The sequence below is a fragment of the Xiphophorus hellerii genome, chromosome 1 (genome assembly GCF_003331165.1).
Source record: "Xiphophorus hellerii strain 12219 chromosome 1, Xiphophorus_hellerii-4.1, whole genome shotgun sequence".
Lineage (NCBI taxonomy): Eukaryota > Metazoa > Chordata > Actinopteri > Cyprinodontiformes > Poeciliidae > Xiphophorus > Xiphophorus hellerii.
This window is the reverse complement of record NC_045672.1, coordinates 19,687,212-19,701,438: the sequence shown is the minus strand read 5'-3', so window position 1 is coordinate 19,701,438 and position 14,227 is coordinate 19,687,212. Positions and strand designations below refer to the sequence as shown.

General features: G+C 38.2%; 2 protein-coding genes across 6 annotated transcripts in view; one reads left to right on the top strand and one right to left on the bottom strand.

The window, feature by feature from the left end:
* The window catches only part of slc2a4rg (SLC2A4 regulator), a 45,507-nt gene extending 36,744 nt beyond the window's left edge, over positions 1 to 8,763 (top strand). For 3 of the 4 annotated variants that reach the window (XM_032576289.1, XM_032576307.1, XM_032576316.1), the window contains 3 exons: positions 24 to 173; positions 1,295 to 1,422; positions 2,227 to 8,763. In XM_032576289.1, the coding sequence (XP_032432180.1) occupies positions 24 to 173; positions 1,295 to 1,422; positions 2,227 to 2,338 (390 nt within the window). In that variant the 3' untranslated portion in view covers positions 2,339 to 8,763. The remainder of the gene's footprint in view (positions 1 to 23; positions 174 to 1,294; positions 1,423 to 2,226) is intronic. The other variant, XM_032576300.1, reaches the window with a different exon arrangement.
* Positions 8,764 to 9,854: 1,091 nt separating this feature from the next.
* Positions 9,855 to 14,227, bottom strand: part of zbtb46 (zinc finger and BTB domain containing 46) — an 89,134-nt gene continuing 84,761 nt past the window's right edge. For both annotated transcript variants that reach the window (XM_032576276.1, XM_032576266.1), the window contains one exon: positions 9,855 to 14,021. In XM_032576276.1, the coding sequence (XP_032432167.1) occupies positions 13,581 to 14,021 (441 nt within the window). In that variant the 3' untranslated portion in view covers positions 9,855 to 13,580. The remainder of the gene's footprint in view (positions 14,022 to 14,227) is intronic.

The following is a 14,227-nucleotide window of genomic DNA, read 5'->3' as shown; positions in this document are numbered from 1 at the left end:
TGGGGTGGTTGTCCATGTTCCAGGCCACCGCTCCAGTGAGTATCCCAGTGGGTCCTGAGCTGGCTGGGATAGGCAGTGGTAATGGGATCGGGCCTGGAACTGGAACAGGGACTGGGAATGGCATCAGTGTGTCTTGGCAGCAGCCCCCTCCTGTCATTTTTAAAGGCGCCCTGGTGAGTGAGGCTTTGTCTCACGCATTTTTATCTCAATTTTCACTCCTTCCCTCCAGTGTCCACTTACAGCCATTTGATTTTTTTTGTATACGTTTTTATTGGTCCTTGCTGCACTAAAGTAGCTGTATTTGTCTACTTTCACAACATTAGGTTTTTTTCTACCACTCCTGTTTGCAATGGCTTTGTACTCATTTAGAGATGGAAATATTTTCAAGGAACTTGATGTTAAGTATTTGAATTCATATGTTGAATGTGATTTAAAACATGTAGGTAGTTAAATCAAGCTGAAGGCAGGCTTACAATGAACCAGTCTGTGCTCATTAAATGCAGGCCAACATATCAGAGCTTAAACATCCTCAGGCACAGACTTGTTTAAGATCTGCAAAAACACAAAATGTAGTTATAAAACACACATATGTTTGCTTTCTAATAACGTAACACTTGTGTTAACCATGCAGTTTTGCAGAAAACAGTAGGGTAAACAATGAGCTAATGTCAGAAGCGCAGCTGTGCAAAGTTGGATGACATGTGACTAGCGACTGCAGAAGACGCTTCTAGATGTTGCTCAGTTCAGAGTTCAGGAAGGTGACATTGTGGCTTGAAGAAATTCAGAAAAAAAAGGAGGAAAAAAGTATAAATATCTGCAAGGTTGCAAAATGCTGTGGAAACATTTTTTAATAATGCATAAATATTTAAGTAAAACTTGATGAAATAAAATGCTGTGAACCAGTCCCCTTGCAAAATAGGCTTATTGTTTTTTCTTCACAAGTTGTTTTTGCTTCTTTTAAGCTTAGAAATAAATCATATTTCTGTTTTAATTAAGGTGGACAATGTGGGAAATTGAGAAACTAAAAATCCAGATTTGTATTTCACAGGTTCACAAGTAATTAGTCAGGTCATTGTTAGAATATCAGTAAGATCTCTGACATAACCATTTTAATGTTGTCATTATTTATGACAACATAAATAATTAGGCTTCAGTAATTAAAGGGATGTATAGCATGTATAGCAATTAATTATTCTTTTTTTTTCATATGTCTTTTTCTCATTAAACCTGACTCTGTGAGTCCTCTTTGTTTTAGTGCATCACTGAGTCAGTAAATGTTTTACAATTTCTGCAGGGCCCTGTGACACATGTTCGCACTGTTTGCATTGGTGAAAAGCGGCAGCCGGCGATCGGCACGCACGCCACCGTTAACAAGAACCATTCTTTAGTAACGCCAGCAACTAAATCAGCAGCAGGAACCAGGTATGTACATTCCCCTCACAACCTATTGTTGTCATCAGAGTCTGTATAATTCTTACCAAGATAAAATGGTTACAGATTCTTACTTTGAAGCACCTGCCATATTGCAATTGTTTCTTTGTTCTCTGGACTCAGCAGTAAGCGTTTTTGCTCGAAGGTCAGCAACAGATATTTTGACCCAACAAGAGTTTCTGCAGAACAGACAGCATTACATCTAAGCTACATCTAAGATGAAACGTACCTTTCCAGAATTGTCCATGTTAACGCTATTTTGTTCATTCTGTGACCTGTTGATAATTCTGCTTCTAACATACTACAGTACAGTTGCATTTACTTGTGTGTGCTTAAAAGAATGTTGTTCTCATCTTCTTAAACTTAAACTTTTTTTGCATTGAATGTCTTAGAATTTAGAGACCAGTGCTGCAGTAGCTCACCCCCACACAGACAACAAAGTCATATGACACAGACAGATAGGAAACAAATTTAGACATGTTTTCACTGTGAATGTCATTTTAACAGGCGAAAAACACTTTGTAAAGGTAACAAAAATAATGCCAATGACCAATGGGTCATTGATATTATTATTATTATATTATATCTTTTATCCAATGGGGTAAAAAAATAGTTAGGGTTGTATTCTCAACTAATTGAAAATTATTTTTTAAATTCTTTTTGGATTCATGCAGATGTAGTTTAATTTCAGAAGACTGAATGTGCATGTTTTTTTGTTGTTTTTTTGTGTCTGTGTGAGAAGCTGGATGACGTCTTTGTGCATGTCCTTACACTGTCACATCTGCTGTTTCCAAGGAAACCCCGTGGGGAAGCTAAGAAGTGCCGAAAGGTATACGGCATGGAGAAGAGAGACATGTGGTGCACAGCCTGTCGATGGAAAAAAGCCTGTCAGAGATTCACCGACTAATCCAGTTGCCTTCCCCTGCTTGTGGGAGACGAGCTCCTCCTCGCTCGGAGTGACAGCGAGGTTGACATTTTTTTCCACGAAGAGATGAGGGCAAGGTTCTCAATGCTGCTTCCTCTGGGCCAGCAGGGGGAAAGGGTTGCCTTATCTCTTTTCAGTTTCCAAACACAATGAGAATATCAAAACAAAACACAAAGAGAAAAAAATAACTTTATCCAGATCCGGAGACTTTTTAAGACTGAGACATTTTCACTTACAGCTAAATAAGGAAAACAAAACAAATTGGATGCTGATCAGATTCTTTTATTTCCCACTTGCTTCAAATCAAAGCAATGTTTGAAGAGTACAGATAAGCTTTTTGTTATACCCTGTTGTTCATTGTAAGAGCACTATGTAAGCTACTTTTTGTTTGGTGGGTCGTGGCTCTTTTCCGAGGTTAAACGGTTAAAATCACATGTGCTCAGTGAAATCACTGTTGCAGATCAGTTTCTCATGGCCACCTTTTAGGGGTCTTCATCAAATCTGCCAAATTCTCAACTTACAGTCATAGGTTTTAGATTAAGATGTAACAACACTGTGTTCTGCCTTTTTACTGGAAATATAGACTGCAAATCTGAATACATGTAATTTTAGGATCAAACAACTTTGTTACTCTAATTAAAGACAACTTTTTTAAGTTCTGCAAAACTGCACTAAATCATTCACAAGTGGTACAAAATGTTCTCATTTAATGTCCCAAAATATTTTAGAAAAATGCACAGTTTATAAAGTATATATATATATGCCCATATCTTGTTATGCACCCTTCAGAGATAAGTTGTCTTTTAAAGTAGCACTGTAACCCGAGTTTGCCTGAGAGAGTTGATATCTATTTCCTGTATAGTTTATTTTCAGCAGTAAGCTGCTGAATCAACTTGCAATTGCATTGTGCAATCAGAGGAATGACAGCATTTAATAATTTTTTTTTCTCTGTGGTTATCAGTCCCAATTGAAGCAAAAAGGCTATTTTTTAACAGCTGATGTTCTTAAAGATATTGTTTACCATGCTATGTGAACTGTAGCCACCATTTAACATTTTGAACTTGATAGTTTGACTGATGATGATAATTGTGGATGCAGGGAGAACACATAGAGACTGCATTCTCTCAATCTTAACTTAAATACATCTATCTCTCGTAGTTTTCTAAGACAAATTGCCTTGCAAGTTTTAAAATAATGACGCACTGATGTAAGGTTTAGACTCTAAACTTCAGTTTTTGTAAAGCTTTGACCTGTCGATACAAATTTTAGATTTCAATTCCCTCTAATGACTTTAATTAAGAAACATGGAAGATATGTCTATGCTTATTGCTGTAAGCTGTCTTTAGAGTCGTACTAATTTAAAGCAAAGTTAAACTGATTTGACATTGGCATTCATACGTTTTTTTTTTGCATATTATATTAATGATAATCAGTCTCTTTGTGTATTTCCTTGAAAATGGAGACCATTACCTTAACTCTGCGATTTTCTAACATTTTTAACATTTTTAAAGCCATCACATTATCATCATGTCATCAGCGCAACATGGTTGCAGTTGCATAAATTTTATGTTCAGTGATAAAAGCAAAGACTGAAGTCCTGACTCAAATCACCAGTCGAGGCTGGTCAAACTGGAAATTGTCAAATTTCAGTAATCACCAGCTTCTTAGTGCATCTATGATAATACCTGTTAATGAGCATTTAATCAGTTGTAAATACCAAACTGAACTTAGCAGGTGGCCAAGGCTGTCCTGTGTTTTAAAAAAATATATATTTAATCTTTGAAGAAAGCAAGTACAAAGAATCTATTGAGTCTTTGCAAATCAGGGAACCCTTGATTTATGTGGAAGCGAATCTAGCAAGAATCTTTCTTTTTTTTTTTTGGAGGCCAAAATGGAGTCTTACTTATTTAGAATAAACATATTGAAGTCAGACTGAGGCCACAAGAATAAGGGCAGGGATAAAAAGACTGTATGTCTGCTACAGATGGTGGAAGTACTTGTACTCTGTACCTATAAAAATAGTTGACTTTAGTGCCCATTTTGTTACCTGGTTAATTTTTTAATAAGAAATACAAGGCAAAGAAAAAAGTAATTTTCTAATATTAAAAATTAAATGCTGTCCACCTCTTTAAAATGTAGTTTTTTCAAATTTTACATTTCCAAAGTAAAAGAGAAAAAAAGCACTTACGATTGGTGTATTTACATAGATAGAAAATCTTTTAATGAGAGAAAATTCAAACAACAAAAGTTGGTTGCCACTCAGATCTTTCCAGAGTATACGTCCATTGTTAGTAAATTTTGTAAATTTCCTCAGTTGACTCAATCAGTTTTCAACTTGTGCATAAAAAAATCTATACCTTTTTATTTTTATTTTCTTTTAAATGATTTGTTAATTCTGAGGAAAAAGTTAGCTGAACTATTTATTCCTATTGTCCTAAAACTCAAAGTAGCCCCATACGGCTTTAAAGTCTAGAAATTTCTGACTACCTTCCCCACTCATCTTTTGACCTTTGATTTAGACATGAAATGATAAAAACAAACCCTTTCTTTGTGTGATTTTTTTTTTTCCTTTTTCACATTTGCAGAGATATAGTTATGTCAGTAGGTGTAAATTCATAAAGACATGTATGCTGTACATTGGCCTCCTTCTTCTCACAAATTCTGCTGCACGTTTTTTATTTGTCAATCTGATCAGATTTCACAGAGGACGTGTTCTTTGTTTGGCACGTATTTGAGTCGACAGCGTCAAACCTCTTGTCTCCGTGAAAACATTTGTGTTGTTTTCTAGCATCGGCAGGTCAGATGTGCTACAAGAAAAAAAATAAAGACCTGCAATAATTTTTTGATGAGAGCTAAAGAAAACATTAAGCAGACATTGTCACCATCACAGTTCAAGCCTTCACGATGCTCCGTTTAAATTTTTTATATATCAGTGTGTTCCAGATAAGCTAGGTCAGCAGGCCTCTTCCAGTCACCAAATTCACCAAGTGCCAATAAAAGTTAAAGCATAAAGGAAAGGGTATTACGACCTTTAAAGAAATTGCACTACGCTGTACTGCGCATAGACATGTTTTTTATACATGAACGTTTTGTATTTACAGATTTTTAAGTGAAAAGGTCGTTTTTTTTTTTTTGTTTGTTTTCCCCCGATGGGTCTGGAGGGATCCATTCACAGGCTGACAGTGGGAAAATAAAGGGGGCCGAGCACCCCTCCCAGATGGTTTCCCCATTAATGGCAAGTGATCTTGACAGCTACAGTCTTGTGCTTGGTGTCAGATGTTGTACCTAACACTGTAGTACTGACAGTTGGAGATGTGTGGTACTGGAAGTACAGTGTGGTACTCGGCGGTCGTCGATCTCTTTGCCTTTCCTAGGATGAGCGCCATGGGCTGAAAGCGGTTCCAGACTTATTGCAGTGACGGGGAAACACCAGTTTCAGTACATAGCCACACGTTATCATCTCGATAACAGAAGATGCTTTAAAGTGTTCATTGCCTGGAGGGTTTTTTTTCCCCTCGCATTGTTCACATGCTTTTTAAACACACTGCTGCAAATTTGCTCTTCCTTTCATTAAAAAAAAAGCTCCTGCTTCTTAACATTTTACTAAGATAATGTATTTCATGTATGTACATACAATTATTAGTGCTGGATACCACTTTTTTTGTTCAGTACATTTGGTTTGGTTGTCGATAAGAGTATGAAAAGCCACCCATTAGGTCTCTCCATCCCGTATGTAAACACCAGCAGGTCCATGTACCGAGAGCTTCAGTTGGCAGAGAATGGGACCCATTTAGAGGAAACTGGGCTTTTCTCCCCACTGTTCCACTTAGTGGCGGTTTTTGTTATGAGCAATGTGGCTCACTGCCCAGGGCACCACAGCTTAGGGCCAGCCTGAAGATTTTATTTTATTTTTTTAATTTGTGCTCCAAACAAGTTTTTAGTTGCGTTCAAAGTTGTAAATATGGCTGAACACTGCAGCAGGCTGAAGTTGCTCTTTGATTTACAACCTCTACTGTGGTGCTGTTGAAAAGGGCTATTTCACAGGGTTGTTTTTTTTTTTTTTTTTTTTTTAGAAATTGGGACTACATTTGATTATCACTTGTTTAATAACTAAGTTTCTTAGACTGGACTGAATTATGCTATACTGCACAGAAATTCTTAAAAAATAAATGTTGAGATCTTTGAAACCTTTACTCTATTTGTTAAAGCACACAAGAGAACTCTTATTGCTCTGTTGGCATTAGGACCACCTAAAGCTATTGTTGGGTGCCATTTAAGCAAAAGCTGCCACTGGATCCTCCGCTGTTGAAATTGTCCCCATTAGCTCTGCATTTAACAATGGAGCTTGGAACTCTATTTTTAATAACCTTTTTAGCCTCAAAGATCACTCGCTCTTAAACTAGAGATGCACCAATCAAATAGCCAGAGATAGTAATGTACTAATTTTCGCTTAATTGGCTGTGATACATCTATTTTATTCCACATTTTTAAAATGTTTTAAGAACTCCCATCATTTCTTGGCTATGAATGAATATCATCTTGTAATCCACTGATTTTCTATTTAAAACTACAACTTCTGTCAAAAAACATGCACCACATTTTTTATGTGCGGTGAAAAAACAGTTTTGATCAAAATCGTATTCAGCAGGTCCGATCCTCAAAAAAAAAAAAAAAAAAAAATCGGACAAGAAATAACTGATTGGTGCACCTCTAGTTTAAATTCCAGTTTACTTTCAACAACGTATTCTCCCTAGAAACCAGTGGATGGAGATTGACACTAACTGCTGACGGGTGTGCGGGAAACAGCAAAGTTCACACACAACATGCGGTAACATTTGCAGTTTCAGGGCCTTGTTGTACATAAAGCAAGATAAAGAGTTCTGTGAGGCTTTGTCACATGTTTTGTTGTATCTTTGTTATACGAAAAGGAAACTTTCTTCTTTTTTTTTACATTACAGTTGCTCAGAATATATGTTTTTTCTTTCACTTTTAAAGGCAAATGCAAACCTATAGTGAACTGATTCAATGTATATTGTAGCTTAGTGGCAAAGGGGAGAAAAAAATGACAACCTGTTGAATGTACAACTTATAGAAATTCATTTTGTTGTTTTCGTGTAGTCGCTGGCTAGCTTAGCCATTTTGAGAAATTGTTGTGCGTCCTTATTTTGTTTTAACGCCTAAAAAACATCTGTCGCCACACTGATGAATCATATGGAATAACACAACCATGCAGTATTGCTTTACTATCTTTGTGCAATGACCATTTACAGCGGAACAAAAATTTTCATGCCTTTTGGTGACATTTATGATCCACTTTTATCATTTTGTCCTCTATATTCAGCCAGCTGGGTCATTTCGTGTGAGTTTGTGTACTTTTTGTTGTCATGAATGTTGTTTGTGGTTGTGACATGAAGTTGTCCTCAAGTCAGGATCGCTTTCAACCTTTTTGGTCACAATGGAAATTGTTACCTTTTGGGGCATCTTTATCCTGCCCTGCGCATTCCAACAGACAGCATGCTGTTAGTGTCTTTCCCCGCTTCTCCTTTCACCGCAGCAATTCCTTTTTGTGTGCTATTCAGCTTCACTGTGGTTCCACCCAAGCCTTTAGCCAGTACATTAAGCTAAACTAAACCCTTGAAATGTGCATAAAAAAAAAAAAGCCTTCTTGTTCTCTTACCAAATACGTCAAAATTGATGTGCTGCTTTCCTGAATGTCAGTTTTCATTTTGTTCACTAAAGAGCAGCAGCAAAAAACAATATATATATTTGTTCAAAATCACATGTATTTCATTGCAATGGCAGCTCCACACCTCCCTCTCCTGTGCTTGTATTGTCTGTCCAGGCGTTTGTCAAACCCCATCCTCTAATGACCATTTTTTTCAGTGCTGTTGTGTTTTTACTGAGCCTTACGCTTTTATTTTTCTCCCATCGATTGTCTGATTGAGTTTGACGACGTTGTGCATGTCTAGCATTGCTCATTCTTTTGATATTCTTTATTTTTGTGTGTATGTTAGGAGATACAACACTGAAGGGTTTTGTGTTAGATTTCCCCTCTCAGTATCCAGGAACTCAAGGCTGATGGTGGAAGCAAACATACTAGGAGCGCCCTGACTACGCTCAGTGCTGGAAGAGTTTTTGGTGGAAATGTGACGTCAGCCTTTGGGTCTTCACTGGAGGCCACGATTTCTCCTGTTTTTGGGTGGGCTCTGCTTCTGGTCTTCATCAGCAGGCCCACACACACACACGGAGAAAGCACTTTCTGAGCAGTGGTGCACTCAAGGAGTACTCGTATGAATGTCAAGCCTTTGACTAGTGCTTGAAAAGATGGATGAACATGTATGATGCTTATAATGTGATCTGTGTGATGTAATGTGACGGTAAAGAAAAATAAACCTGAATGGAAGACGTCTGGCATCAGATTTAATTTTTTTGACATCCTAGGCAAAGATGTGTGAAAATCTTTTGATAGTACTTGACATAGAAATACTTAACCAAATCCATGTTGCAAGAAAAAACCAAATGCAACCAAAAGTAACAAACGTGCATAAATTGTACGTATGTGTTTTGGATCTCAAGTACTTTCGAGAGCCCTTGTGTTTGCCCTGTTAAACCTTTATGTTTAGATGTCTAACACATAATCAAAATTCCATTATTATTACAATGCATTTTTCCAAGTTTATAAAGATGTATTGCTATATTTAAAAAAAAACAACAAATTTTCATTTATTAAGATTTATTATTGAAGAAATATAAAATGTTTGCTAATAATGTGACTAGCATCTTGCAATAGTGCAATCTAGACTTTGGAACAACACATGTTTATTTATATACTTCTTTAAAAGACTTTTGTTGGCTCTAGATGCCTTTATTTGACAGTCGTTCGACAGGAAGGTGGGTTGTGAGAGAGAGGGAAGACATGCAGCAAAGGTCATCGGGTCGGAACTCAAATCGGTGACGGCCACTTCAGTGGGTCCATGGGTCATGCTACCCCTACCAGGACATTTAACAAGATATATATGGTGGTCTGCCAGAAAATTGAAAAGGGTTTGTCTGCAGTGTGTGTTTCAGCAGGATAATGATACAAAACCTTTGAGCAAATTTAGACAAAAATATTGATGATTTAGAAAAATGGACAGAGATCACTTCGTCCTGAAACCTTGTGTGGAAGGTTTAATAAAAGTGCTGTCCAGTGGACAAAAACAAGGTTTTCAAATTTTAATACCAGGTGTCACTTTTTGAAATGAAAAAGAAATTAAAGTAGAATCTGATTTAAGGATTTTTTCACAACTTTTCCTGGAGTGCAACATGTCTGGATCCTTATATGTACAGTAAGATCTTTATATATACAGTGTGGATCTTTATATATACAGTATACGTTGGGAACATTTGACAAAAATGTTCCCAGCGGATTCTTTTTTTTTTCTTTTTCTAAATTGTCTATTGCGCCCCTCAGTGGACAAAAAGAAGCAAAAGAAGAAAAAAAAACAGTAGACACTGCTCATGTCTTTACAGCAGCAATTTCAAAATTTATTGAGACTGATTGGATTTTGCAAATAATAGTCAAGCTAATTCTTCCACTAAACATGAAGTTAGAAAGAGGCTTGGACAACTCGCGGGCTCGACCCAACATCGAAACAGAAGGCTTATGGTTGACCGTAAAAATGTTCTGTGATCAGTACTATCAACCAAAAACAAAAAGAAATAAAATCAGCACAAGAGCACTTAAATCTGCCCAAAAAACAAAACAGGAGTAAAAACAGGACAGTTTTTCTTTTTTTCTGATTATTTACCACATTTTGTTACAAACACAGGATTATAATAATAATCATTATAAAGTCAGTATCATATTGAACAAATATCCCCAACAAAAATAAACAAACCTCAAGCTTCAAGTGTGACCTTTTACAAATGAAAGACCCTTTGAAACTTGAAAGAGTAAATAAATAATATATAATAGTAATATAAATTCAGATATATGAAGGTATACACACATCACTCTTAGTAGAAGAACAAAATCTAAAGTAAAAAGCGCCAATTTTTTTTATTTTTTAAATATAGTAGAATATAGATATACCCATATCTATGGCTTCATGATTTTCACGTGTGAGTCAAGCTATACAGGCTGAATGAGGATTGCAGTTTGTACACGTCAAAGAATACCCATATTCATCTGCAAAAAGAGCAAACAGTTCCAGTTTTGCATTGTGTGGAATGAGACCGCCGTGCGCAGATGCCGTAGATGTCGCTTTGGTATGACAAAAATGAACACAGGCATGCAAGTTAAGACCACAGAATCAGGGCACGAAAGGTCAAGGAAAGGAGGGAGGATCTAGTTGCCCCGTTATGATTTGTCTTCTCAGGAGAAAAAAAACCCAACACATCTCCGTAATCTCTATCCACACACACAAATATTCATCTCATCTCTCCACGCAGACGCTCTCGCAAGTACGCAGGTGAAAGAAAATGTCATTGAGGCACATATTGAGGGGTCGATGGCGGACGTTTTCCTGAAGTACAACCCGGAATGAGGAAGAGGACATACAGCACAGGTCGTGAGAAGAGAGTAAAGTGTGGGGTAGGAAGGGTCCAGGGGAATCAAACATACATCCAGATGTCTCTCAGTGGCCATAACAGCACCGCAGGACAGAGATTTGTCACTGATCATGGGCTCCTTCCACACCCATTACTAACATTCATCAAAATTTCTTCCCCATTGTCTTTTTTTTAAACCCCAGAAATAAAGAACAGTTTGATAAATGGATCAAAAACACATTGGACAGCAGAGCTGCTAGAAATGAAGAAAGCATCACAAGTTGTGCTGAGGGTTTTTTTTTCTTTTTGATGAGAAGTACAGTCCATGGCACTGGCAGCAGAGCAGAGAGCCTGATGTGTGCAACCATCACAGGCAACATGTTTTCCACAACATGTTACAGCTGCAGCACTTCTTTTCCACTTTTTTTTTTTTTTAAGATTGAGATCCAAACTGCAGACTCAACACACTTGCGTTAGAGAGGAGTGTTTAGTCTGCAAGCTGCCTTACTGTGTATCACTTTAACAGTGAAGAAATAAAATAAAAATCAAATCTGCTTGCAGTCTTCAAAAAACTAGCTGTTCCCTCTCACGCAGCCCTTCATTTATAACAACAATAATAAAAAAAACAAAAAACAAAAACAAAACATGTGCACTTCTTTAATTCAATTGTGATGAATAGCGACAGGCCCGTGGGAAAACCCCCCAAAATGAAATAAAAACAACCCAACAACGAACCGTTTACCACGACTATAAAGGCAAAAAGCACTCGTTAAAACACTGACTGCAAAACAAAAGCACTTCATGTATACAAAAGTACTAGATTGGTATATTTTGCTCTCTTTTTTTGGTTCCATAATAATCAATTAGTGTATATTAGTGGTGTAAAAAGCATAAGCTGAATAAATGTTTCAATCAATATTCAACAGAGGAGCAGGACAGTGAATGTGTTTTTCCCCTCAGTAGTACAAAAAAAAAAGAAGTAAATACGACAGAAAAAAGCGTAAACTGACACAATAAAAGGTTGATAAAAAGCCCCATGGCTTGCTATCCACAACAAGGCAAAGTATAAAAGCTTTCTTTTTGTACAAGATATAAAATATCAAAAAAAAGAAACACACACAGTAAAGCTTAGCATCCCGCACTTAATAAGAATAATTAATAATAGTAACATCAACAACAATAATCATAGTTATTCATAATAATAAGACATGTCATCGGCCTCACTTGAATTGTCAATACCTTTTGCCAAAAAATTCAGAAATAATCTTAAAAATCAGTGTAGACTCTTTCTAAACGCCAAACCCTCATTCAAACGTACACACACACACACACATAGACACAGAGAGGGGAAAAAAATGGTTCTCAATAAATAACAAATCAATATTACACTCTCTACAAATACTGAAATCTCTGAATTTCAAGCACAACGTTGATCCTTTTTCTTTACACCTCACAAAGCAGGAGGAACTGGAGCACGCAAAAGAGTTACCGCGAAAAGTGTCTGCATATTCTGTGTGGAGAAACTGGAATTTACACGTCTGAGTGAGGAGGAAATCAAACAAAATAGAATAAAACCAGGGAGAAAAAAAAGGTGTGAGAGACTTGGCTCACAGGTCCTATCTTCACAAACTTCAGCCAGAGAGACAAGCGAGAGAGACAAAGAGTGTTTGTTAGTGTAAGGTAGGTCCACTGTGCGCTCATATCGACTGTCAGAGCAGAAACGTTTTGTTTTAAACTCCCCAATTTGTAAAAGCAAAGTTCATTCTCTGTCTCTCTCTGTCTCACACAGCCTTTATTTTCCCTTTCTTTTACATCTTTATGTACAAATCTCCAGCTTCTGTTGGAATGGATCAATAGAAACCAGGTGGTGAACTTAACAGAAGAAAAGATTAAGAACCCCACTGAAAAGGCATAGGCTCTATGATCAGCAATCTGCACAAAGATTCAGTGATTTCTATCTGGCGATAACAGTCAGAGAAGACATAAGGTACATCCTTAAAGGTAGGTGCGGTCACCGAGTTGTTCAGGTAAGTAAAGATCAGATTAAAAATGTAAACCATGGGTTCAGGACTTTGATAGGAGTCAGTTGTCATTAAAGTGCAAGTCTGTGGCAGTAGGACTCAAAAAAGAAAATGTGTCACTTGGGGCTTCGCAGTCCCCCAACCCTGACACTCGATCTTTGCAATAGATTTAGACTCTCGCTTTGAGACACCCTCCTTCCTGGCTGTCCCCCCTTACTCTGCCTGTGATCCTTGGTTTCTGCAATGATTGTGATGGCAAACATACAAAGTTGCAGTCTAGCGCCGGCTGCGTCCTTGGCAGCCTGATACCTGTTGTGACAGAGCAGAAAACAGCTGGACTCCAGCCTGAACCCTCGAGAAGAAGAAGAAACACAAAAACACTGCATCTGAAGTGGAGGAGGTAAGCGGAAAAAAGCCTTGCACTCAAGCCATCTCTTGATTACTCTTCTTCTATGGCGGTCAAGCTTGAGAAGGGGTGTATGTGTGTGTGTGTGGAGTGTTTGAGTGTTTCGATCATTGTCGTGCATCACCCTACAGCATCTCCGTACAAAGGAAGGCCTGCCCACAGTGGGTGGGCGAGTGGGTAAAGTGAGCAGAGGAATCTGCCTGAGAGATCAGAGGAGATCTCCAGAGATTGGTTGACGAGCCACAAGCAGGAGGCTTGACGGGTTCTACGAGATCCAAGCAAAGTCCTTCTCACTCCCATTATGCTGCTCCCCCTCCTGAGCCGAGGAGTCACTCTCCTCCTTCTCATTGTCCAGTGCTCTGTGTGCCTCGGCGGCCATCCCTGAGTCCTTCCACTTCCCCGCCTCTTCCTCCCCTTCTCCCAAAATCTCACCGTCCCCTTCCACCATCATTTCCTCCTCCCCCTCCCCATCCCCATCGCACTCCGCCTGGTCGTCGTGAAACCGGTCCCCAGGATAAAGCTCCTCCTCGGGGGAGATGTCCCCGCCCGTCTCCCCGTTGTGGTCCAGCAGCGCGGCCATGCCCCTGCCCGAGCAGTCGGCGCAGACCCCATGCCTCCGAGAACCGTGTTTGATCCCAACACTCGCGGCGGACATGAAGACCCGGCTGCACACCTTGCACACATACTTCTTGTCCTTGCTGTGGACCTGTGGGACGGAGACACACCATTCCATGTTTTTCAGTGACATTTTCGATTACAATTATTTTTTTAAAAGTTTCAGTAATTCAGTTCTAAAAGTGAAGCTCATTTAAATAGATGCATGATACGCCATGATTATGCATGGCGTTTCATGAAAATGTATTTCAAGTATTTAATTTTTGTTCATTTTGATATTTATGGCTCAGAGGTAAT